Source organism: Saccopteryx leptura, chromosome 10 (assembly GCF_036850995.1).
Source record: "Saccopteryx leptura isolate mSacLep1 chromosome 10, mSacLep1_pri_phased_curated, whole genome shotgun sequence".
Lineage (NCBI taxonomy): Eukaryota > Metazoa > Chordata > Mammalia > Chiroptera > Emballonuridae > Saccopteryx > Saccopteryx leptura.
In genome coordinates, this window is record NC_089512.1 from 71,511,445 (window position 1) to 71,537,704 (window position 26,260).

Here is a 26,260-nt window from a genome sequence, read left to right on the forward strand (position 1 = left end):
GGGCTGCGCGCGCGCTCAGCAGTGAGCTCCGGGACAGCGAGGCGCACGGGGCCCTTGGAGGAGTGCAGGGGTGGTCGTGCCGTCCAGCCCGGGGTCAGCTGCTGGGCTCGCGGAATCTGGAGGAAGATGCCCGCGGACGGAGAGCTCCGGCGGCGAGGCTAGCGCTGTCCTGGCAGCGGCAGCAACACTTGGCGTGCGCGGGAGCCCCAGCCCCGGCCAGGACCGCGGCGAAAGGACGGGGAGCGTCCGCCGAGCACCCCTGCCTGGATCCGTGGGCTTCGCAGCGAGTACGGGCGGATCGGCCCGAATGGGCGCGGGGTTCGCGGCCGCCTCCGGGCGCTGCAGAGCGGCGCGGGCACCGGGGGCCCGCTGAGCGCCGGAGTCGCCGCCGCGGAGAGAACTTGTGCCAGCGGCCATGCTCCGACGCAGAGCCTAGTGCTGAGCGGAGTCTCCACGGACTACTTGCGCCGCGGTCGTCCCGGACCTTGCAGCACCCGCGCCCGGACTTCGCCGCGCACTCCAGACAAGATGGCGGGGCCGGTCCGGGGAGCGCAGGGGGCCCCGCGCTGCTCGCCTTGCTTTCACCTCCTGTGGCTGCTGCTGCTGCTGCTGCTTCGGCCGGAGCGGGCTTCGGCCGTGGCCGGCCCGCGGGCGCCTTGCGCCGCCGCCTGCACTTGCACCGGGGACTCGCTGGACTGCGGCGGGCGCGGGCTGGCGGCGCTGCCCGGAGACCTGCCCTCCTGGACACGGAGCCTGTGAGTGCCGCTCTCTCGCGCTCCCTGCGCCCAGGGGCTCTGTCACTTGGGGATGGGGCGGCGGGGGTGCTTCTCCGGGAAAGCAGTGCGGGTTCAGTTGTGTGTGTCTGAACTTGTGTGGCCTGGAAAACTGTTAGCGTGAATCGTGGTGGTGGGATTGTGCTCCGGGGTCCGGAGGATAGAGGGCGGGCGTGAGAAGTCTGCAGGAGGAAAGGTGCGTTGAGAGGGTCTGGAGGTGAGTGAGCGTGGGTCGTGAGGGCGTTGTGGGAGTGAGTGCGCGGGTGTCTGGTGTCTGGAGAGAATGTGAATGCAAGTCTGGAGGTGTGTGTGTGTGTGTAGAGTGGGAAACATCTGGAGGGGAGAGTGTGAGGAATGTGAATGCAAGTCTGGAGGTGAGGTTGTGTGTGTGTGTGTGTGTGTGTGTGTGTGTGTCTGTGTTTGTGTAGAGTGGGAAACATCTGGAGGGGAGAGTGTGAGGAAGTCTGTCTGGGGTCTGTGGGTATGTTGTTTCTTTTTTTCCTCTCCTGAAACCCAACTCTTTGGTATCGGAGCTCCTTGGTCTTCCAGTGGGTAGTGAATGAAGGTGACTCTTGGCTCCAGTCTTGCATTTACATTATTTATTAGTGAGAATGTGTGAAGCTGCCTTTTCTAACCCAAGGACCATGGTGTCCTGACTTGGCTCTTGCCAGATCCTCCTTCCCTGGAGGACCCCCAAATAAGGGGACTTTGAGAGTTCCTGGAAATCTGTGAATGCTGGGAGTTTGTTCTTTTCTGCCTGGTTGGCATTTTAGGAAACGGTGTTCCAAACCTGTCCTGTCTGTTCCCTGCGGGCCCCCTTGGGCTTGATGCTCCGGTGGAGTGGGGCCCACCCTCTAGCATTTCTCCTTCATAAATGGTGCCAATTAGTTTTAGAGTAGAGTACTTCAGAAGAGGGAGCCAGGGACTTGGTTGATTTAAGCAGAGTTTGTTTCGCTCAAAAGCTCTTTTCTGTACTGTCAGGATTTTGGCCTATATTATAGGACTTAGACTCTCCTTGCGGGAGATTTGGGAGGAAAAAAAATACAATAGAATTTTGTAAACATGGTAGAGTAAAACAGCTCTTTAAAACTTTTAGACAATCTGGTTCATGAGTCAAAATCCTGTTCAGTTATCAGCAATGAGCATCTTTGCAGAACTATAAGTGCCTTCCAGAGAAGGCCTAGCTTGAGTAGTTTGCTTTTTTTCAGTTGAGTAATTGGACATCTTTTTTAGAACATAGAAGAGGCACAGTAGTAACCTCAGTCATGACATTCACTGTTTAAGAAAAGTAAACAGGTGACACAAGTTTTAACCAACACCTTTGGCCTGATCTAAGAAAATGTGGTTTGGTGGGGGCAGAGGGGGTAATGGCAAAGAAGAGAATTTAATTCCTTTTTAAGGTGGAGGTCTTGTACCTCTGAAAGTGGGGCCCAGTTTTAACTTGGACCACACTACACATTGTTGGACAGTCAAGTACTACAGCGTCCTGGAGCTGAACCCTTCAGTTGTGATGAGTATTCCTTTCCATATTCTGCTGTTTCTGTCCAGTGCAGGCAGCGGCTGTGTCAAGTACTGTGAGTTAGAGCCCAGCATTGCCATTAGGTAGTATTTCTTTTCTTTTAGTCTGGGCAGTCTAGGGTATTGTGGTTTTTCCTCTTTACATACTCTTAAGGTAGTTTTTAAAAATTTTTTAAAACAAAGTCGTGTGGGCAGAATCAGAATAACTGCTTCAGTGTTCACCGTTGGAAGAGCGATTCCCAATGCCGTGTGTCAGTGGCATTGTGGGGAAGGTGCTTAAATCCGAAGTGGTGACTTCCCAGAGAGGACAGGGTGGTGTTCTCTTATTTGCACTTTTCTTGTGGGCAAAAGATTTAATCCGATTTACCTTGCCCTTTAATTTTTGGAGCAAAACTACTGGTTGTTTTATGAACTTTCTATTGCCTAGGAGTGATGTTTCACCTGGTGTAAATACCTTTAAAATTGCAATCTTTTCTTTTACTCAGACAGTTGATGATCAGTAAATACCAAACATGATGCTTTGAGCTTCAGTAGACTTGATTATACTGATTATGGTGTTAACTGATTAGATGTGAAGATGTGAAGAATGTAACTTCTGGCTGTACAGTGTTCAGTACAAAAATGGTTATCCTTTGAAAAATTGTGAAGTTATTTTTATTTCTGATTAAAGAAAAATCAAATTAACATTTGGGCTTTTCCCCCATTTTCTCTAGACTTCAGATCTTCCCATTTAAATCATTAGTCTTAGTCTCCATTAGTATATGTATATAGTTATACGGTTTATATTCCTGGCTATGATTTAGCAAAAATTGAGGGAGAAAGTCTCCGTATATAATACAGTAAAATTTGTTGTAGTTTCACCAAGTTTATACTCTCTAAGTGTGCCTATATTGCATCTAGGGAATGCTTTCACCTAATCTATAACCCAATGAACAAGATTTACTGCATCTAGTTCAATCAGTTTCAGGCTGTGGGTTTGAGACAGAAAGAAAACTTTATTTATTTATTTATTTATTTATTTTGCTTTTGTAAACAGTGCATCTAATTTTAGAGTTGTTCATAGGCCTAGCATAAGGAAAGGAGAAGTTTTTAATAGTAAAGTTAAATGCAGTTTAAATAGAAGTAGTGAAGTGGCGTTCATTGCTGGAGCCTGAGGACTCCGTATTCAGCACAATAACTTATAGTTGTAGTAGCTGAGTTGTAACTGAGTCTGCCGTCCCATTACATAGGTGAGATTGTCATAGTCCAGCCAGCACATACATAAATAGCACCAAGCACTGTCAAGCCTTATTCTAACTTCCCAGAATCTTACAAGTTGATCTTCTTAGAACTCAGATGTTTGCTTTCTTTGAAACTATTTTTGAGAGCATGGCTTCAGAAACTGTTGAAGAGGTATTAAATACAGTGTACCTTAGGCTCTTATCTGTGTCATAATGTTGAGCAAAGTTCTGCTAGCTTAACTAACTGCTCTGGGAGCTAATGATGGCCTGGTGGGATTGTGATAGGAAGGAAGGGAGGCCGGGGAGGAAGCACAAACCCTGATTCTTGTTCTTAGTGTTGAGGGAAGCCCATAGGGCACTCAGAAGCAAAGACAGTCACTAAAGGACACCAGATGTGGTTATCCTGTGCCACATAAAGAATGTGTTGGTTTGGGTCTCTTTTTATTAAGTGTCCTTGTGTTTCCAGTACCAAACCCAGTGCCTTAAATCATTAGTTTGGGCACATAGGTGGTGCTTATGATAACGTTAGAAAATAAACAGAAACTGCAGTTGCCATTGTAGTTGTGAAGCAAGAAAGCCTTTGTCTTTCAAATTTTACAGCTGTGCTGGCAGGTCCAGGTGTACAGAGTGCTGTGAATTTAAAGTTTGGAAAGTACTTCCCATCCTGTTTATACAAAGTAGATTTAAACTGTAGATGACCAAATTGTTCAGGAACTCAAACTTAGATTCTTGGGGGTTTTTGTTTGTTTGTTTGTTTAAGAAGTAGATTATTGTCCGGATTGTCCTGATGTCTTAACTTCTTCCCATTTCTGTTTTATGTCTTTATATCACCTAACAAGAACTCAGGAGACACTGAACATTCCTACTTGTCAGGATAGACCAAGGGTGGTTTGGAATAGTGAGCCTTTTACACATGGGGAAATGGCAGAGAGAAAATCTGAAAAGTGCGAGGGCTTCCAGAGTTTTGCTTTAGCTGGAGCTCAGGCCTCTGGCAACAAGCATCAGAGGCATGGTCCTGCTTCCTCTCCATGCCAGAGTTCTTGACTGTGACTAGTTCTCCGACACCTTTCTGAGTTAGGGAAAGCCTCTGGTAGAATTGGTTGCTTTGAGAGAAAGTCCCCCTGATAGGAATTATGGCCATAAAATCTAATTTTGGGGTGCTTAGAGACGCCCTATCCAGTGAGCTGTGTCGGCATGCTGTCCCTCTTGCCCCCCTTTGCAAGGGACGGTTGTAAAAAAAAGAAGGGCTCCTCTGTTTCGGTTGGTTTCACAAACTTTGGACTTTTATTTTCAGCAGTGATTCTTCATCTTCAGAAAGATGAACGTGAACCAGTGCTGTGTAAAGAAAGCTGGTGGCCATCCTTGTGTCGGTGTCCCCGCTCTGCTCTTTGGGCTGAAGGCTTTCCCTCCCCGCCGGGTTCATTTCTTTGCCTGGGTTCCCCAGGCAGCCTTCCCGAGCACATTGGGATGGCCTCTGGCTGACCTTCCTCTCCCTCAGACACTGCTCACAATGAAGGGGCCTCGCCCCCATTCTGCAGAGGTGTCTCCTTGGCGCAAAGTCTTTTCATACCCTCTCTCTCAGTGTGGACAGGAATGCGAGGGAACAGGAGCGTTTTGTGTGTCTTAGCAATGCACCTGGCCCAGTTTTGTGCACCTGCTAGAGTCCTGCAGCTCTGTTAGCTGGAAGGCAGAGGAGGTTTGTTTAAAATAGCCTATGGTTATTTTAAAAGTAACATTCACAAGCAGGGAAACCTAGAAAAGGGATCCGTTGATTGAAAGTCACTGTAAGCAATGAAGAATGCTGGTTGTCCAAGGTCTTCTTATTCTTTTTTTTTCATATGTTTAAAACTCAAAAGGATTCTTGGGACATACCCCATAGGTTTCAACCTATCAACTTTTAAGTTTCATGGGCAAGTCTAACTTTCCACTCTTTTTGAATGAGCTTGGTGACGTTTACTCACTGGGGACCTTCCCCCTCCTCAGACTGCAATTTGAAACCCTGGGGGTCTTTTAAAAGCCATAGAACTCTGTGCTGTGTTAATATTCAGAGCTGTTTACAATGGATGTAGTTTCAAAGGCTGAAGGCCTTGTTTTGAGACAGGAGGGTGGAGGGATGGAGGAAACATTCCCAGGCAGAGGAGGAAAAATATCTGAAAATCCCCAATGTTCCCTGGCCTGTGGGAAATTCAGGGACGGTGAGTAGGTTTTTTATGACTTAAGAATGACATTGAGGCTGTGGGGTCCATTCCATCTACCCCTGGCTTTAGTCCATGGTGTGTGTCAGTAATGTACTTTTCTCCTGCTTTTATTTTGAGGGCAAGTGTGGGAGTTGATAAGAAGCTCAGATCTCTTATCTCTCCATGCAAAGAAGTAGGATTGAAGACTAGAGGTTAAATTTTTCATAATAGTTTACCCTCTTGGCCCTGCACTTACTTTTTATATAACTGCAGAGTTTAGAATAGCTGTTCAGACTGATCAGTTAATTGCCAGTTATATGACTGGGGCTGAGAAATTTTCTAGTGAAGAACTTGCTACATCCATTATTGTCATTAAACAAAATGCATGGGTAAAGATTGTATTAAAAAAAATTAAAATTAGCCCTGGCCGGTTGGCTCAGCGGTAGAGCGTCGGCCTAGCGTGCGGAGGACCCGGGTTCGATTCCCGGCCAGGGCACACAGGAGAAGCGCCCATTTGCTTCTCCACCCCTCCGCCGCGCTTTCCTCTCTGTCTCTCTCTTCCCCTCCCGCAGCCAAGGCTCCATTGGAGCAAAGATGGCCCGGGCGCTGGGCATGGCTCTGTGGCCTCTGCCCCAGGCGCTAGAGTGGCTCTGGTCGCAACATGGCGATGCCCAGGATGGGCAGAGCGTCGCCCCCTGGTGGGCAGAGCGTCGCCCTCTGGTGGGCGTGCCGGGTGGATCCCGGTCGGGCGCATGCGGGAGTCTGTCTGACTGTCTCTCCCTGTTTCCAGCTTCAGAAAAATGAAAAAAAAAAAAAAAAAAAAAAAAAAAAAAAATGAAAATTGTGTTTTGTAGATAGTCCAGTTGGAAGTTGCCAACTTGTATTCTAGCTGTTATTCTTGAGTGGGTATGTTTATGTATTTTTCTTATCCAAAAGCTTTACAGTTTATATATTTATATACTATTATGTTTTATATAATTTAATACTTTGTATGGGCTTTTGGTTCATGTACTTTTATATATTGTCTTCTGAAACATAAGCTACAAATCCAGTCTGTTTTTAAAGCAGCTATTCTCTGTTTCGCTGGGTCTCAAGCCCTCAGTGTCTGGCCTTCAGTTCTTCTCAGTGTCCTCTCTAAGGGCCTTTGCTGCCCAGCTGTACCAGGGTCAGCGTTTGGGTTACTGATGGGGAAGAGAATGGTGAGGGTGAAGCGTTTTTCACTTTTATTCTGTTAAATTCTCATCAGGTGATCACACTGAGCACACACCCTTCACTAGGAATAGTGATTGAAAATTATTTCTAGGGTCCATTCCTTGCTCTAACACCCTTCGCATGTGTGTGATTTGGGACGAACCTCTCATTCATTCTTACAAGGGATCATAATCTATCTTACAGCTGCTGTGAGGACCAAGTTAGATGGTCCCATGTGCTTAGTTCAGTTCCACAAGGTGGGTCAATCAACTTGCTGATGATTCCAGAACACAGTTTGAAAGTTAAGGTCTCATTAGATCAAATTTTGCATGCTCTCTCGTGGCCAGTCTCCCAGTCAGATTTCCCAGTGACAGCGGCTCTCCTGGGTAAAGTTCGATTTCATGATATGACGGCTTCTTTGGGATTGGGCTGGGCAGCAGGGCATCACCCCAGCAGCCTTTTCTCATAAAGGTTTTGGTGATATGTGTAGAGAGAAACAGGGAAACTTCATGTGCCCTTGGGAAGCTCAAACAGGCAGGAAGCTGTGAACAGTTGCAACAAATTATAAATTAGAAAAAATTATGGAGGTGGTTTATAAATGTAGCCCAGTTATATAAATACTCCTGTCTATTAGCATTATTTTTTTGGGAGGTGGGGTGTGGGAAGGAGACAGGAAAGTGAGAGGCCCTTAAACTAATAATTTTATCCTATTATTTCCCAGGGTTTCATTGAAACTGAGCCAGACCGACTGAGGTGCAAGTAACTCCTCTCGGTCAACAGCTTGGAAAAATGCAGGTGCGCTCCTCCAAACATGGGTTAGGTTATAGACTGAGGGGCTGGCTGAACCCTGCTCCTACCTACTACCTACTCCTCTTTGGAATATTTGAGGGAGGAGGAGGTGTGAGGGGAGGTGACTGCAGGGTTGTATGCAGAGAGCTGGAGAACTCAGATAATTTGTTTTGGTTTGCTTGCAATCCTAAAGTAACTGTAGGGGACCATGGGCAGTAAACACAGAGTCATCTGAGGAATCTGGCGAAGATGCCACCTGAAGAGCAGTGTGTGGTAGCTCCTCTACACCTGTGCCTGTGTCCCTTCCCCAGTGAGTGGCCACAGCTCACAGCCTTGCCCACAGGAATGGTTATGACTGTTTGCGTCTTTATTGTTTAATCTCGCACAACCAGTAAAGTCCATTGTGTGAACAACCAGTCTGTTCATCCCTGCAAGTCTGATACGTCTTTGGTTTCCTTATGAACCAGGATACAGGTTCCAGTCACTGCCTGTTCAGTTTGTTTTGGCAAAAGGTGCCATTCAGGGAGTAAAGAAAGCATGGCCTGTCTCTTTTTAAGTACTTTGCGTTGATTATTCTTTAAATTTTTGTTGTGCACAGGTCACTGATCTTTCAAAAGATCTGCAGGTATTGTTTTTTTAAGGTCTCACATTAGAAATGAATGAAATGAGTGAGGGTCTACCCCACAAGTTAGCTGGATGTTAAACAAATTGGCCTGACCAGGCAGGGACGCAGTGGATAGAGCATCGGCGTGGGGCGCTGAGGATGCAGGTTTTAAAACCCCGAGGGCGCACGTTTGAAACCCCAAATGTCTCCGTCCAGCTTGAGTGCGGGCTCACCAGCTTGAATGTGGGATCATAGACATGACCTCATGGTCACTGGCTTGAGCTCAAGGGTCGCTGGCTTGAGCAAGGGGTCACTGACTTGGCTGGAGCACCCCCCCCCCAGGCACATATGATAAAGTAATCAATGAACAACTAAAATGCCACAGCAATAGGTGATGCTTCTCATCTCTCTCCCTTTCTTGTCTGTCCCCCTTTCTCCCTCTCTCTCTCTAGACAAAACAAAACAAAAAAACACAGAGAGAGAAACAAGGTGAAGATAATAGGGTTCTCTGCCCCCACCACTGATTAAACATTTTTTTACAATGTTATCTTTTTTTTTTTTTTTAAGATTTTATTTATTGATTTCAGAGAGAGAGAGAGAGAGAGTCCGGGAGGAGCAGGAAGCATCAGCTCGCTTCTCGTATGTGCCTTGACCTGGCAAGCCGGGGGTTTTGAACAGCAACCTCAGCGTTCCAGGTTAACGCTTTATGCTACCACAGGTCAGGTGATAGTATCTTTTAAGACTCCTATATGTAGATATATCAGGGGTCTTCCCTACCTTCACTTCCTGTCCTGTGCTCCTTCCACCAATTTATAATTTGCTGTTCAAATAATTTGCCACTTATCTTGGTCAGAGCATACCTTGCACTGATAAATTCCCTCTCACTGGGTTACTTGCTTGATGGTAGCATGTTAGATACAATGAGAAGGATTGAGCACTTTTGAACTGGGGGACAGATAATCTGGCTTTAGTTCCAGATCTTGTAGTTGCAGTGTTCTTTGTGTGGAAGCCTTTGTAGCTCGAGTCTGAGCATTTAGTGCTGGGTGAAAAGAAGTCGGCTGGCCTGGCTCTTCCTGGGCAGTGGTAATTGCAGCTGATGGGGAAGTTGGCGGATGGGGATAGGGAATCTTTCTTGTGAGAAGAGAATATGAAAAGTGATTTAAAACAAAATTCTGAATTAAGTAAACAATAGATATGCAGCAGCGAGGTATTTTAAATAAACTATCTCACTTCTGTTGGTATAGGGTGTTTTTCTTACCTTTTACTCTGGGGATAACGGACAGCTATACAACTGGACAGAAGACTGTGATGAACTATAGACCATCCCCCAACTTCAGCGATGATCAACCTGCTCCTTACCTTGCAGCTCTTCTTGTTTGCTCTGCACCCCAGTACCCTTCTCCTCTCCATGTTTTTGGGAAGCAGGTCCAAGACTATCACTTCATTTGTAATTTTTTTTAACTAATAGTAGCTTTATTGAGATATAATTCACATATCATATAGTTCACTAAAGTGTGTTTTAAGAAATGTGAATTTGAACAACTTTTGAAAAAATCAGCTTTTAAATATTCTTTATAAAGAGAATCTTGCTAAGCTATAAATTTACAGAATGTTTATTGAGAACAGTGTGTACTCTTAATTTGTGTTTTCAGAATACATAGTTTTTTTTCCCCTCTTGGGAGGTGTAATGCCGGTGGCCGAGGCCAGGCAGGTCCACACTGGATTCGGGCAGGTGGTAGAGAAACTGCAGAGCCAGAAAGGGTTGGGTTATTCTGTTTAATAGAGTCTCACAACGGCAGACAAGCACACAGGCAGGGAAAACTGCTTTTCACGGCAGCAAGCACATGAACAGCGAAATGGCTCCTCGCAGTGCCAGGCAGGCAATCTGTCCTGAGGAAAAGCACCCATAGACTTCCGTTGGCTGTACACAGGAATCTGCCCTGAGGAAAAGCACCCATGGACTTCTTTTGGCTGTACACAGGAATCTGTCCTGAGGAAAAGCACCCATAGACTTCCGTTGGCTGTACACAGGAATCTGTCCTGAGGAAAAGCACCCATGGACTTCTTTTGGCTGTACACAGGAATCTGTCCTGAGGAAAAGCACCCATAGACTTCCGTTGGCTGTACACAGGAATCTGTCCTGAGGAAAAGCACCCATGGACTTCCGTTGGCTGTACACAGGAATCTGCCCTGAGGAAAAGCACCCATGGACTTCCGTTGGCTGTACACAGGAATCTGCCCTGAGGAAAAGCACCCATGGACTTCTTTTGGCTGTACACAGGAATCTGCCCTGAGGAAAAGCACCCATAGACTTCCGTTGGCTGTACACAGGAATCTGCCCTGAAGAAAAGCACCCATGGACTACCATTGGCTGTACACAGGAATCTGCCCTGAGGAAAAGCACCCATGGACTTCCGTTGGCTGTACACAGGTGGCTTTGCCATATGCTCAGGCACTAACACAATGCAAGGGAGCAAGCCTAACACAGCTGTTTTCCCTATAGGAGGGGCTTAGAGAGGTCTTTTGTCCTAGAGTCCTTTGCCAGAAATGTGCAATTTGATTAACTCTCTCCCCATCTAACTCTTAGTTGGGAGGTTTCTACTATGCTGTTGTTGATTGTAATCACAAATGCTATGCATTTGTGAACAAACATTATTACGAATAGGTTATTTAAAAACTGATTTTCAAGGCCTTAGCCGGGTGGTTCAGTGTATAAAAGATCATCCCAGTGTGCTGAGGTCACAAGTTCAATCCCTGGTCAGGGCACATAGGCGATGCCATCAGTGAGAGCACAACTGAATGGAACAGTTAAGTGGAAAGGCAAGTTGATGCTTCTCTCTCTCTCTCTCTCTCTCTCTCTCTCCCCCTCCCCCTCTCCCTTCCCCTTCCCCTTCCCCTTCCCCTTCCCCTTCCTCAATTCCCTTTGCCTCTCTCTCAAATCAATGGAAAAATTAAGAAAAAAAACTAACAACTGATTTTTCAGATATTGTTACTTATCTGATAAGACATTGGTTGTAGTTAAGTCCTGAGTCTGAATTAACGGTTGTTTACTTTGCAAGTCCTGACCCTCCAGCTGTGGCTACTTGAGGCTGCTTTAAATAGAGTTAGAAACACCCTGTAAAAAAGGCCTCGAAAAGCAAAGAATCAGGTTCCGGGAACCCTATGTGCTTGACTTATACCTCACACAGATTTGAAAATGCTTTTCTTCAAATAGTTGCAGAATGATTTTGTTCTGTTTTGTAAAAGTCCATAGTTTTATATCTCCACAGCCTCTTACTTGGTTTTTTTCAGGAGCCCCTTTTAGAATAGCTTTCTTGATGGCTGCAGCTTATGTAGGAATCAGAATGTAGTCATCCAGGTTCCATTCACTTGATCTTAGTTTATACAATGATGTCCATATTCTATTTGTGAAAATCTAATGTCATAAAGATTGTGGAGTGTTCAGTGGTTTATTTTTATTTTTTTTACAAGGACAGAGAGAGAGTCAGAGAGAGGGACAGACAGACAAGAACAGAGAGACATGATGAGAAGCATCAATTATCAGTTTTTTGTTGCTACACCTTAGTTGTTCATTGATTGCTTTCTCATATGTGCCTTGACTGCGGGCCTTCAGCAGACCGAGTAAGCCCTTGCTCGAGCCGGTGACCTTGGGTCCAAGCTGGTGAGCTTTATTGCTCGAGCCAGATGAGCCCACACTCAAGTTGGTTTCCTCAGGGTCTCGAACCTGGGTCCCCCACATCCTAGTCCAACGCTCTATCCACTGTGCCACCGCCTGGTCCGGCTGTTCAGTGGTTTTAAAAGCTGTCTAGCATGGTCTGGTTAAACTCATGGATGTATCAAGCTTAATTAAATTTATATGATATTTAATTAGATACCATCTTAGAGTGGATTCTATATTTAGAAAAGTAGAAGCACATGCCAAAGGGTTTTAAAAAAATTATGAGGTGGGGACTTAGAATTGAGAAATTTCAATTAGGAATCTAATTTCTATTTTGCAAACTGGAAGAACTTCATTCTTCATTTGATTTCAGCAGTGCTGTCTCTTGGTACTGCAACATGAATCTTGCTACATTTTCGTTTTTTTTAATTAAAAAACATTTGTTTTGGTCTGTGATTTCCTCCCTCCACCTGGGCTGGTGTGAGTTTCTGGCACACAAGTTCCCAGAGCTTGCAAAAGTTACAAACAGCCCCAAGAGCTCACAGCTCCCAGGAAGTTGGTTGTTGATGTAACAGTGATGGATGCAGACGCTGCAGCTTCATTGGGGCAGGATTTCCTTTAGAGTTCAGAGAAGAGGTCCAAAAAGCAAACAAAATGCTTTGCAGCTTTTAAGGTCTGCCTCATCCCAGATTCCTCCAAATGCTTCCTCAGATTTAGTGTCCATGTAGGACTCTTGGCCACGGGTGGTTTAGCCTCAGTGAGGGATGTGCTTTGCCCAAGAGAAAAATAAGGAACTCTTCTATGGAGATTTTTGGATTCTTTCACAAGTTCACTTGAAACAGTACTTAGAAATAATTAAATTATATTGTATTCCAGACTGTCTTAAAATAAAGGGTAGCAAACACTATTCTTTTTGGGGAAGGGAGCCAAGAGAACTTGATTATATGTGAAATCTTCCTCAGTTCATCTTCCTGGGCAGAAAGGAGCTCACATTTTCATGAAGTTTCTTAAAGGGGTTCTTGAGCAAACAGGAATAAAACTACTGACTAAAAAGGAAAATATATCATTTCTTAAAGCTATGAAGGCAGGGATGTTGTAGGATGGGAAAATAGCCCATGGTGGGTCAGGAGACCTTGGGGTTTTGTCCCTGCTCTGCCCCAACTGGCAACTGACCTTGGGCTAATCAGTTTCCTTTCTGTAAAAGGATGTCTGATTTCTAAGACTCATTTTCAGGTTTATGATTTTACCCTAATTGAAGCAAAAGAGGGAATAAATTTACTACTCATTGGATGGTTACAATTAGCAAATAAATCTGTGTGTCTAGGATACATACTTAAAAGTAGTTTTTGTATGGTCAGTGCTTCTGAGGGGACTCCTCAGACAGCAACCCTGGGCAGCGCAGGAAAATAGGGTGTGCGTGGGGACTTTCAGTGAGGGGACCTGTTGTGGGCCCGTGCGTGTTGCTGAAGGGGAGAAAATACTCCATGGTGTTTCTTTGATGGTGCCTCCTTTTTTCGTGTGACTCAAGGGGAACTTGGAAACTGGTGCAGACCTACTTTTAGATTCTTTAATTTCGCTTTTAAGAATTTAGGTCAAAAACAGCAAATAAATTAAGGGCACATTTTCCCAAAGAGTCACCTTTCTCTTGTTTCTTAGAGCCTCTGCGAGCAACATCTCTGTCAGGCAGGTCTTCAGTGCATAGTGGTATGTAGGGGCTGCCGATGAACTGCCTTACAGGACTAGATGGTCACCTGTGACAGACTCGCTAGTTATCACCAGAGGAGGGGCAGCGACATACCTCTCTGTCCTTTCTCAGCTGGCTCGACATTGAGTGTATGCAGGGAACATGGCTATACTTCAACATCAGAGTAGCTTTCAGCCTTTCTGCCGGGAAGATCTGCAGTATGTACTTTTCAAGGTGGAAACTCAGTAGCTTTAATGTGTGCAGTCCAGTGGCTTGGTTTTTCTAGTTTTGGTTTTTTTGGGGGGTGGTCAGGTTGATACCACTTCTGTCCATCTGCCTGGGTTTTCAGTGGTTTCTTCTTGTTCAGACACTCTGTTCTTGAAAATCATGATCCCTATCATAATTGGACTTGTTTAAAGACTTTGTCCTGCCAAGTCTAGAAGCTTCTATTTTCTGTGTTTTGAATATCTACCTTTCTTCCACATGGACTTTGTTAATGCCTTCAGTGGAAATTCCTGGGCTTTTCTCTTCCTTTCACTCATTCTTTGTCCTGTTTTTATAAGGAGGAACCATTGAATTTCTTCTTGAGAGCAAATTCTTGGAATTTTGGAACCTTGTTTGGAGATACAGCTAAAATGCAGTGAAATTGGAGGAACAATTAGTGGTTTGGAAATTCTTGACAGGAAGTTTAACAGGAATTAGGGACTAATTTAGGACTAAAGCAAATAGTCCGAAGGACTAGAGTTTATTTTATTTTTTAATTCTCTTTTTAAGACCTAAAGATGGCATTTCCCATGTGTTTTCTGAGATTGAAATAGTCCAGATGATCCTCCCACCCTTTGAGCCTCTTATCACTGTCAGACCTTCTGTTGTTACTTGCTCTCATTCTGATGAATTTAATTTTTCATCTGGTCCTCTCCTGCAGGATCTCAGTCCATCCTGTTAGGTAAGTTTTCTCAGATCCCAGTCTTTTTTCTCTGTTTAGACTTGAATTCAGCCGGATTGAATTTCATGTACATAAGAATCCCTCGCTGATGATATGTTTATTGAGCTCTGATATTCACATTTTCCTTGCTTCCCAAAGGGTTTTGAGGTTTACTTCTAAAGTGTGACTCCTAATTGACTTGTGTGGAGGACTTTACAAAAGTGTTCCAGAACTTAGATACCAGAAGTAAAAGGGCATTTTCTTTGTGCTGAGGATCTGTGTTCCCATGAAGAGCCAGGGCTGCTTCGGGGATGAGTTCCGAGGGCTTTCTTCAATGCCTGGTCCCCTGCAGGGCCGCCCTTCAGTGACGGGCCACAGCTCGTGGGTTGTCTGATACTCTGTGGCAGAGAGAACTTTTGGAGAGGATATTTGACCTAAAACAAAAATTGTAGATAGTCCTCTCTTTCTTTTCCCTTTCTCATTTTCTACTTTCTGCTTGAGAACCACTTCAAAGAATCGGATGTGTTGGTGCCAGACGCCATGCAGTTATTGTTAAAAGAATTTGGAAATATAATTGAAAACAAACTTTGCTGAGCAGAGTTGATCTAGGCGAGTTCTTACTTCGAGAAGGGGATTCCAAGTTTTCCCTCTATTTGGAGCTGATGTCTCTGAACACTTGTTCTGTGAGATGAATCATCTGTGAATTCTACATCTGGGAGTTATATATTGGGAAATGGCATTCTTTTTAAATGTAGTAGAAACACAAAAGCTTAAAGTTACAGTGTAGTTGGAAAATTCTAGTCAGAGTTTTAAAAAGTGAATATTGAGGTAAAATTGGCCAAATAATTGCACTTGAGATTATGATACCTAAAATAGACATGTTTGTATGTGGAAAGCAATATGACAGTCACACTTTTTAATTGGGACCCCCTCCCTCCCTTTTGTTTTGAAACAGATGATATTTAACAATTTTTCATAAATATAAAATAACCAGAATCATTAGTTAAGGCAAATATGACTTGAGAGTCTGAATTCATTTTACCATTTGTCTTAAACTCTTCAAATATATTCAAGCTGTGTTAACCCGAATAATGCAGTGTCAAGGCGTGGGTGGGGGGAATAAGGCATGTCCCTGTGCTCTACAAAGCCCCACTTCCTCCTGTGGGTGTGGTAAGAGGGTAGTGTGGGCCTTGCAGAGGAAGCTGCCATATTGTTGGCTGGCACAGTGTAAGAGTGGTGGCTCTGGAGCCCAGAGTCCCAGATCACCTTGGGCATTTTTCTTAGCTTCCCTCTGACTCAGTTTCCTCTTCTGTGAAAAGGATAATTGTAGCGCTCACCTCACTAAACTTTTTATGAGGACAAAATTGAAATACTTTATAATTTTTGGAAGAGGGCCTAAAACACAGCAGAAGCCTGAGGTTAGTTATTATTATTATAACTATAGCAGTAATAGCAGTGTACATTTTTGCAGCAGGACCCAGGTACATTAACTATAATTTTATTATCACCTTAACTCTATGAAATATATTACTTCCATATTCTACATGAGGCCTGACTTGCACAGGGTCTAGCACTTGCCAGAGTTGGAACTCAGACCTGACTCTGCGTGATTGTATTTTGAAAGAAGACTGAGACTAGTTCTCTCTGCCTCCTTGTGCTTGTCTTGCGCCTCCTTCAAGTCTCTGAGTTCCTTGAGGCTGTGATTGGCCCTTCCACTCTCCGGTACCTGCACACAGAGCAGCTGCTCTGTGACAGTGCCTTGAATGTGATTTCGAAGAGCGTGCGCCTTCATTGGCAGGTTAGTGTGTCAGAATCCATTTTTGGTGTGCCCCTTTGGTGAAGGGGGTGATAGCATATGTCTCACCATCTGTTGTTTATTGTTTCTGTTAGGTTGTGGTTTGTGTTCCTAGTCCTTGTTTCTTTCGTTTCTGGAGCAACTGCGAATATTATATGCTCGGGGATCAACAAAAGTAAACTATTTATAAACAGTAAAGTATCCTTGGGTTTGGAAAGTGTTTTTTTCAAATGCCTGTATATTTGGTGGCTTTATTATAATCTTGCTGATGTAGCCTTAGACAAATTGCAGATTGAGGCACATTTAAAAGACGGGCAAGTCCTAGGCCGGCCTTGTGTAACTAGCTTACAAACAGTCTTGGTGATAAGGCCTTGGTGTTAACGCCGACCTGACTGGTGTATTTTTAACTCCAGAACATATAAACAGTTTAGCCTGCCTATGGAGTTGATACTCTGCCTGAAACCCTTGGCATGCTTGGGTTATGTGGCCCTGTGAGATGTCTGTGTCCTGGGAGATTGCTCTTGCTGGGACCCACTGTTCCCTACCTTTCATCTAAAAAAAGGACCACAGTGAAGACATAGATGGAAGGAAGAACAGTGGAATTCATCAATGATTTTGTATAATAAATACACTGCTCACAAAAATTAGGGGGTATTTCAAAATGAATATGAAGCGATAAAATATTCTTTAGTTTTTGTGAGTAGTATATTTTGTTCAGCTTCTCTTCTACACTGTTTCTGTGTGTTGTGCAAACTTCGGGGGAATAGAGAGCTTCTTATTCACATCTCTCTTGCCCCTTAGCCACAGGGGTCTTTGCACAGTCGCAAGTTGGAACACATGACCCTCTCCACCTCAAGTTTTGGCTGTCCATCTGTCTCTCCACTCACTGTTCCTTCCTGTCTGGCTTCATGTGCCCTGGCCACCACATGGAACTTTCTCTAGGCTGTTAAAACACTATGCATGTCACATGTCCCTTACATCCTGTTCCCTCTGCCTGAAGAAATGCTTTTCCCTCTTTGTCTTGTAAACTCTTATCATCCCTCTTAAAAGTCTCTTCCCATGGAAACCATTGCCAGCCTTCGTTCTAGGTTAGATCCCTGCCTGAGGATCCTGCAGTACTTTATACAGAAGTTTCCTGGGGTATTTGGTTACTGTCTCTTGCCCCTGTTAGTCTATATTTCCGTGATTTTCAACCTTTTTTTTTCATGGCACAAACACATACTAATTACTAAGGTCAGTGCCTCTGACTAAATACAACCATTTTCATCTCATGGCACAAATAAATTAGTTACTAAGGAAGGAAGAGGTCAGGGCCCCTTTTTCTTTAGTAATTAGTTTATGAGTGCGTGAGAAACAAAGGTTGAAAATCACTGGTCTATAAGATCCTTGAAGGCAGGGACTGGCTTTGTTTCTGATCCACCTTTGTATTCCTAGACTTCAGTGCAAAGCCTGAGCACATTCATTGCCCAGTACAGATATTGAAGGAGAAACAGCTATGGGTGTTCGTTCTATGTGTTCCTATGAGTCCTTTATTGTAGAAATACCTCTCCCAGACACTTAGGATAATTAAGGCCTCCTAAGGGCTTGTCTGTTTGTACATTTCCTAAATATCCTAAATATGCCTCATCTATTTGATAGTTTCCTCCATCTGCCACCAAATACTAGTGTTGAGAAACTTAGAGGAATGGAAGGAAGGCAGGAAGAAGCAGCAAATAGAACAAAACTGAAAGAAGACAGGGAGGTCATTTACATGCCACACTAAGAATTGGTGAAGACTCTCTGTGGTGGAAAGGTGGCTTTTAAATCCCCTATCCAGGTATTGTTACTGTCACTTCTTTTCAGTTAAAGCATGTGACCTGCATCCCACATGGGGTCCTGGGCATCGCTTTCCTTCTGGACCTCAGGTGGCTGACCTTGGGAGGTGGGCTGGCCTGGCAGCTCTCTTCTGTGTTGGCTTTGGCAGGGGAGCCCACAGTGCATTTCCCAATTGTGACATGGCTCTCATCTGTTCTTTGCTGGAGCCGATGTTCGGAGTCTGCTTTTTCACAGTTGACACTGCAGGGGATAGTTGCTTCTTACACAGACTGAAGCTGTCTAGACACCCTTCCCTTGTGGTTATTCTGCTCAGTTTATGCTGAGCCCTGTCCAGGCAGCTGGTTTGGGTTGCTTGGCTCTGTTATATTGCTAAGTCCTCCACTTTGACAAAACAGGTGGCCAGGCCAAAGTTGTTTTTCTCCCTCTTTGCTGGCAGAGAGGGTAAGGCTGGTCTCCTTGACCAGAGCGAGCTGTGAGAACACTAAGGGCAGGTTACCATGCCTTCGGTAGTTCAATCCAAGTTAGCAACTTAGAATTACAGAAGCTTAGAGGGCAGGAGACTTTGGGTAGTTGGATTTCTAAACCTGGCCCATTTTGGCATGGATCTCAGGTGTGGGGAGTCTCCTTGAGATGCTCATGAGAGGCAGTGGGAAAGCTGTGTTCTGCCCAGTGAGCTCTGCCTCCTGTTTATTTTAATGGTGTCGCGGACCTGGGCTGTGTTCTGTAGGAAGGCCCTTAGGTGCCCAGTAAACCGTGATGGTTACAGGGCTTTTGTGCTGTTGACCTGTTTGCCTAGTGACCATGTTTTTATTTTAATTACTTTTAATTTTCTGGTAGACATGTTATTGAATAAAGAGGAAACTACAAGAAAAAAAAGGAATAATTGATCTCATTACGTATTTAATGACAAATATTACTTTGTTGTATAAATTTCCAGTAATGTCTGTCATTGAATACTTCTGTTCGGGGTAATATTTTTTAAACAAAATGAGGGTTGCTATTCCTGTGTAATTCTCCTTTGAAAATTTTAATATTGAGGCATAGTTGATATTACATTATACATTATATTAGTTTCAGGTGTACAACATAATGTGTGCTCTTTTTTAAATGAGTCAATAGCATTAATTTTTTTCTTCAACTTTATATGTTTTTTTAAAAATATGATTTACTTCATAATTAAACTTTCCCTGATATTGGGCATTTAGGTCTTTTCTTAAACTGTGGTAAATGTCCGTATATATACCTCTTTATACATTTCATATTTTTTAGGAGGAATTACTGAATCCAGATTGCTTTGGATATGCAAATTTTTAAGATTTGGCACCATTGCTCCTAAGACGCCACTAATTTATGGGCACAGTTAGAACTGTGCCCATTTCTCCCACTTCATCACAAACATTACCTTTTTTTCTGTAACCATACACCAGTTGCACTGAATTGTTTTAATCTGCATTTCCTTTTTAATTTCTTTTTTGGATGCTCAGTTAGGCAAATAAATTATCTTAGTGCCCTCAATTGTGAACTTTGGGCTTGAACAGAAACGTGTGTCCCGAACACAAAAGGTGATGTGCTCCTGAGTAGGAAGAGCCTCTTCCCCCCAGGTGTCATTGCACAGAAAACTGTGCCTTGTGTGGGTGTGTCACGGATTGTGGCTCTGAGCAAGGAAATGTTTCTGTGTTCATATTAAACTGAAGTTGATTATGTGTTCTGGAGGGGAAGGTGGCAGTGGCTTTGCAGACCCCCGCTACAGCCCCAGCCCGCTGAAGCCCAGCCGGGCCAGCCTGCGGTGCCGGAGCCGCCTGCCCTGCAGCTGGTAGGAATCAAGAGCAGATTCGCACGGTGGAGAACCTTCAGGAACAGCTTCCAGCAAATGGAAATTATTTTAAAACAAATTGATGTGGTTTTTCTGTCAAACCTACTTGGAGCATAAACAAGGTTGGACTGTAAGCTGTTTCCCTTCTGCAAATGAGCCCGTGTTTGGAATGTGGCTTTCAGCAAAGTAAACATGGTCTTGAAAGTAAGTTGTCATTGTGTTAGTCTGATTTGAAAAATAAGTGTAGTGAACTGTCCAGCGTTCTCTCCTGATTGGCTCAAGACGTTCCTTCGTTTGTCTTCCTGCCGCAAATGGCACTATTTCATATAAAGGTTTTAAAGGTGAGTAGTAACTTGGGGTTGAGAGGGTTAAAGGGACAGAAGTACTGGGTCAATTTCTGTGGTAAGATAAACATTTTAATCTTAACCTCTTTGCTATGGAGGAATATCAAACACATCTTGTGAAATACTTAACTCTGTGCACATGGACGTGGGCATACCCTCTGATCCGTGCACCTTGGAATTCTCTGTCAGTTGTAAGGTGGTGCTCTGACCTAAGGGACAATTCCAGCTTTATTAAATTGGTCACAGCCCCCCCAGAAGGCAAAAACAATGCTTTTAATGTTCTGATTATATATTAATGAACAACCAGGCCAAGGGATACTTGCCAAGAAAGCTACACAGTGAGAAAGCCAACAGTATCAGAGTGAACTTTGCACCCTGAAAGTGTGAATGATGGTGGGTGAAAGAAGTTTATTGCATAAGGGGAGCAACTGGAATCCCTTTGATGTTGGTTAGCATCCTGGCCCCATTAGACTTTCTGACTTCCCAGTTAACTATGTCTTTGCTGGTGAACGCAGTGGTGTGGTGCTTGCAGGCTGAGGCGACCTGCTCGGGTCCTCAGAGGACCAGCAGACCGTACCTATGGGAGGGAATGGGGTGTGGGGGGCAGTGGCCACTTAGATCTGCTTGCAGTCCACTTCAACACATTTTAATCTGAAACGGAAACACACAGTCTCACCCCCTCCCAACTTTTCCTCTGGAGGGATTTTTCCAGAAATAGCTTGCTGTTCTACATCTGCCTGCCCCAACCACAGAAAGGGGTTTGATCTTAATCAGTTAGACCAGGGGTAGTCAACCTTTTTATACGTACTGCCCACTGTTGTATCTCTGTTAGTAGTAAAATTTTCTAACCGCCCACCGGTTCCACAGTAATGGTGATTTATAAAGTAGGGAAGTAACTTTATAAAGTTTATAAAGCAGAGTTACAGCAAGTTAAAGCATATAATAATAATAATTACCAACTACTTTATGTCGGATTTTCACTAAGTTTGTCAGAATAAATCTTTATAAAACAACTTACTATAGTTATGAAAGCTGGAGCGCCCCCTAGTGGGCGGTAGGGACCAGGTTGACCAGCACTGAGTTAGACCTTAATCTTATCTAACTAATGTATTTTCTCCCCATTGTGGTGACATTTCCTCCTGCCTGTGGCTTTTTCTTAATTTCTGAATGGCTAGCCATTGTGAACCCTGCTTTCCACGGCTTTTAAGTAATTTACTCAAAAGAAGAAAAAAGCATTCTTTTGAAATCCTGAGAATTTTGTTTTCTGCAAGAGGACAAACTCCCCCTGAGGTTTTCCACTGCTGACGGATTCATGGCCGAGCTGTGGTCCCAGTGGGTTCAGGCAGCAGGTAGCTGCTGGTTGGGAGAGCGGCAGTTTTTGGAGGTGGCATCATGGCTTTAGCATTTGAAATGTGGGTGTTTTGCCTGCTCCCTACTTTATTTAAATAATCTACTAGCACTTAAATGAAAAAGGTTATTTCTGCATTTTCATGGTGTAGAAATAGCTAGGTAGCATTTTTGATTGATCAATCAATTGATTTTAGAGAGATAGTAAGGGAGAGAGTAACACTGATGTTGTCCCACGTATTTATTCATTCATTGGTTGGTTTTTGTATGTACCCTGACCGGGGATTGAACCTTCAACCTTGGCATATCAGGACAATGCTCTAATCAACTGAGTTACCCTGCCAATATGGTAGGTGGCATTTTTAATCTGGAATTTTGAAAGCCTGCTGAAGCAGAAGGTTATTATTTTATAAATAATGAAAGCTTTATTGAAATGTGATTTAAATGCAATAAAAGTCATCCTTTTAAATGGTCTGATTCAGGGTTTTTAGCATATCCACCGAGTTGTACAGCCATCAGTGTTCCTAGAATATTTTATCACCCATTAGCAGTCCTTCCCCACTCTTCCTTCCTCCTATTCCCTGGCAACATCTGCTTCCTGTCTCAATGGACTTGCCTGTTCTGGACATTTTATATAAATGGAATTATAACAGTCTGGTTTCTTTCACTTAGCATGTTCTCAGGGTTCTTCCACATTGTAATGTGAATCAGCAGCTCTCCTTTTTATGGCTGAATAATATTCCATTATATGGATATATCACATTTTGTTTATCTATTCATCAGTTGATGGACTTTTTGGGTTATCTCTACTTTTTGGCAATTGTGAATAATGCTGCTGTGAACATTGGTGTACAAACTTTTATATGGATGTATGTTTTTATTTCTCTTGGGTAGATACCTAGGAGTGGAATTGTTGGGTGCTGGGTCATATTATAACTTTAATTAGTTAATTTTTTTTTTAGTGAGAGAGAGACAGACATACAGACAGACAGAAAGGGAAAGATATGAGAAGCATCAAAGATATGAGTAGTTGCATCACTTTAGTTGTTCATTGATTGCTCCTCACATGTGTCTTGACTGGGGTCTTCTCATATGTGTCTTGACTGAGCCAGTGACCCCTTTCTCAAGCTAGTGACGTTTGGGCTTAAGTCAGTGACCATGGGATCATTTTGATGATCTGATGCTCAAGTTGGTGATTTTAGGGTTTTGGACCAGGGACCTCAGCGACCCAGGTTAATGCTCTATTCACTGTGCCACCACTGATCAAGCACTATTTAACTTTTTGAAGAATTGCTAGACTGTTTTCCAAAGAGGCTGTATGCACCCTTTTGACTTTCTCAGCAGCGTATGAAGGTTCTCATTACTCCATAATCTCACCAATACTTATTATTGTCTGTCTTTAATTATATCCCTCCTACTGGGTATGAAGTGGTATCTCATTGTGATTTTTAATTTGAATTTCCCTGATGACTTGTGAGCATCTTTGTGTGTGCTTGTTGGCTATTTATATGTCTTTAGAGAAAAGTCTATTCAATTTCTTTGCTCATTTTTTAATTGGGTCATTTGTCTTTTTGTTGAATTATAAGCAGGTCAGTTTTAGAAAGAAACAGTCATACAATTTTCAGTGGTTTGGGGTAGAGATATTTTTCTTCTGTCTTCCTTAGTTGAACAGAATTTTATTTTTAAGATTTTTAAGACTTTTAAGATCTTCAGGTAGAAATAGTGGACAGTAGCTGCCTGGTGTGCTTGGTTTGGTTGTCTCTCTGTTTGTAATCCCAAGCGAAGGAGGCAATGTGGCAGGAGAACAGTGGTTATTCTTGCAGCGAGTCCAGGTTTCAGACTCGGGAGCTCATCACACAGTGTCCTCTGCTAAAATGGGAGAATTTGCCCTCCTATAACTTAGGGAAGTTTTCTGTGTATATATATAAGTATTTATGCCAGGTCTGACCATTTTCTCTGCTCCAAGGCAAGCTGTCTTTGCTGACAGAGCGTTGGTGCTATAAATTACAGCAGAACTCAGGCTGTCCAAATGCAGGCAGGGTGATTGCTCTGGACAGGTTTACAACAGGGAGGTGTGAAGTGTTTGGAGGAGACCGGAAGACAGAGGAAGGGAAGACATATTGAACTTGGGCAGCTTCAGGGTGGCGGGCTGACACAGCTAATTGAAAAGTATGGCCATGGTGGCTTTTAATGGGAAAGGAAGCCGAGGCCTTGCAGTGCTTTCCCTTCACAGCAAGAAACCAGAGGGAGAGCGGCTTGCTGAGTTCTTCAGTCCGTGCTGAGTCTCCGCCAGCACTTAGAGCCTCAGGCCTGCGTGTAGACGGTCAGAGCCAGAGCTGTTTTCTTTGTTTTTAACTTGATGTTCATGTGTCCCATTCTGTATGGACTGAGTTGATGGGGGGGGGGGGGGCAGAGATTCCGGGTGGTGGTGGGGAGCTTGAGAGAAGGCCTGAAAGTACAACTTTGAGAAAACATTATGGCCCACCATTGTGATCTGTCAATTTAGGTTGAGTGGGCAGTGGGCAGATCTCTAAGCAAATGAAGCAGTAATTACAGGTGGCTCTCTGTTAGCCCTTCAGGTAGCCATAGGCACTTTCTAACTCCTCTGTTGGCCTTGGAGTCCAAATTTGTGGTGCCAAGGCCTGGGAATCAGTATGTTAACTAGTTCTAAGGGAAATACTGTTTGGAGACATAAGGGTGAGACCCACTGCCCTGGACAGTAAGCTCCCTTAGGGTCAGCTACAAAGGACTTGTGGCTCCAGGTTTCTGTTCTCTGCTTCCCACTGTCCTCTGCAGGAACTCAGGGGCTTTCTGAGTTCTGGTGATACAGGACTACCTCTTCCTTGGCCAGCCGAGCCTTTCCCTCCTTCAGGACTCTTGCCTGTGTTTTTGCCACAGTGCCACTTCTGGGTGGCCTCATCCTTCTGTCTTCAGGTGAAACACTTCCTCAGAGGGCTTTTCCTAAAGCACCAAGTAGAGGCGGCTGCTGACTTCTTCCAGGAGAGCCTTGGGGACATGGGTGTGGTTCCTTGCTCAGCGATGGACTTTCCTTCCAGTTGTAAACTTGGTGCATAGAGACTACCTTATTGCGTTGTGGTCCTGGGTGGAGTCCAGCACCACTCCTGGCATGTGGAAGGTGTTTAATGAGTATTTTGTGTTCATTCATTTCCTTACCAAATGCAGGTGACCACTGGCTTTTCTGCTGTGTTGTATTATTTCAGGCACTGTTCCTGTGTCCCTGATATACCTGCCTACACACACCTGTAGAAATAACCACAGGTTCACCGGCCAGACATCTGCTTTTCTGGGACTGCCTATTTTCTACCCCTTAGGGTTTAATTAGGTGCCTTTTAAGGACCAGCTGCACACACTGAAATTACTTGTATATTAAAAATAAAAACTAAAAAATGTACCTATCTGCGCTTACGTCAAATGCCATGGTAGCAACTTCTGGAAAGCCCTGTCAAAGGCAGGATATAGAAGGTGTGGAGATGTTGGAGGTGATAGGATACTCCTTGAGGTGCGTGGTGGTTAATGTGTAACCTCTTTAACAAGGCTTATGTGGACTTGCGTGTGGCCTTCAGCTATTGGGGGTTCATAAACCCATGCTGTGGAGCATGTGTGTACGGCAGGTCCTCGGCTTTGAAGTAACTCGTACCCCCAAGCTTTAATTTCCTTTGGTTGAAGACAAGCACCACCACCAACTAGTAAACCTATCTTGCAGCAGGTTGGACACATACCCATCTAGCGGCTAGAAAAGACTTCCTTAGATGCCCTCTTCCGTAGCCCGTGCTCTGTGCACATACAGTATTATGAGATCAAGAAAGAGAGGTGGGAGCAGAAGGTCGAAGGGTGAGGAATTTAGGCCCTACCTTTTTGTGGGTGGGGGTGGCTGAGGTGGAGAAGCATGTCTTCCTGTGGATAAGACAGTCTGGTCTGAGATTCAGGCAGCTTTCCTCTGGGATGAGGGCTGTTTCAACGATACCTGTTGCTCCTTCATACATTGGTGTCATTGGGATTGTCCATTTGGAGAGGCTGGATTTAGAAATAGATGAGCATGATTACGGTAACATTTTACTAGCAAACTAGGATAATCTTGTCCTGTTAGAATTGCCTAACTGTTCCATATGAGAGGAAAATAATTGCTGTAATTTGGATAACATAAAAGCCAGAGGCTCGGTGACTCGGGTAGTGGTGTACCTGGCTTAACAAACAACATTTTGAAGTGCTGCCTGCCCTACTGGCAACAGAAGCCATCAGTTAAATAAAGCAGCTGTGAAGTAAGAGCAAGAACAGGAGTGTCTGCACAAACCACCTTTAAATTTTCTGATCCTTAACTAATGTCAGTTGGTTTGTGAATTATTAACTTCAACGTGTGTGAGGAAATACTGGCCGCTTAAGTGTCATGTATATCTTTATGTAAGGAAAAATAGAACTGACCATACCCACTGGTGCTACTATTTGGGGCTCGATACTTGCCTGCTTTCACTCAGGAGTATTTCAAGCAGAGGTAGGAATGCTGGCCCTCACAGACCACACGTGCGCCGTAGATCACAGCTCATCATGTCATTCCACTCTGCTTAGGAAGGAAGTGGTTTGCAGCCTGT

The 26,260-nt window shown here is 44.1% G+C and overlaps 1 protein-coding gene across 1 annotated transcript in view; it reads left to right on the forward strand.

Annotated features, from left to right (window-relative positions):
* The first annotated feature begins 391 nt into the window (after positions 1-391).
* The window catches only part of LRIG1 (leucine rich repeats and immunoglobulin like domains 1), a 118,095-nt gene continuing 92,226 nt past the window's right edge, over positions 392-26,260 (forward strand). Inside the window, exon 1 of the mRNA XM_066351927.1 lies at positions 392-755. Within this exon, the coding sequence (XP_066208024.1) occupies positions 529-755 (227 nt within the window). The 5' untranslated portion in view covers positions 392-528. The remainder of the gene's footprint in view (positions 756-26,260) is intronic.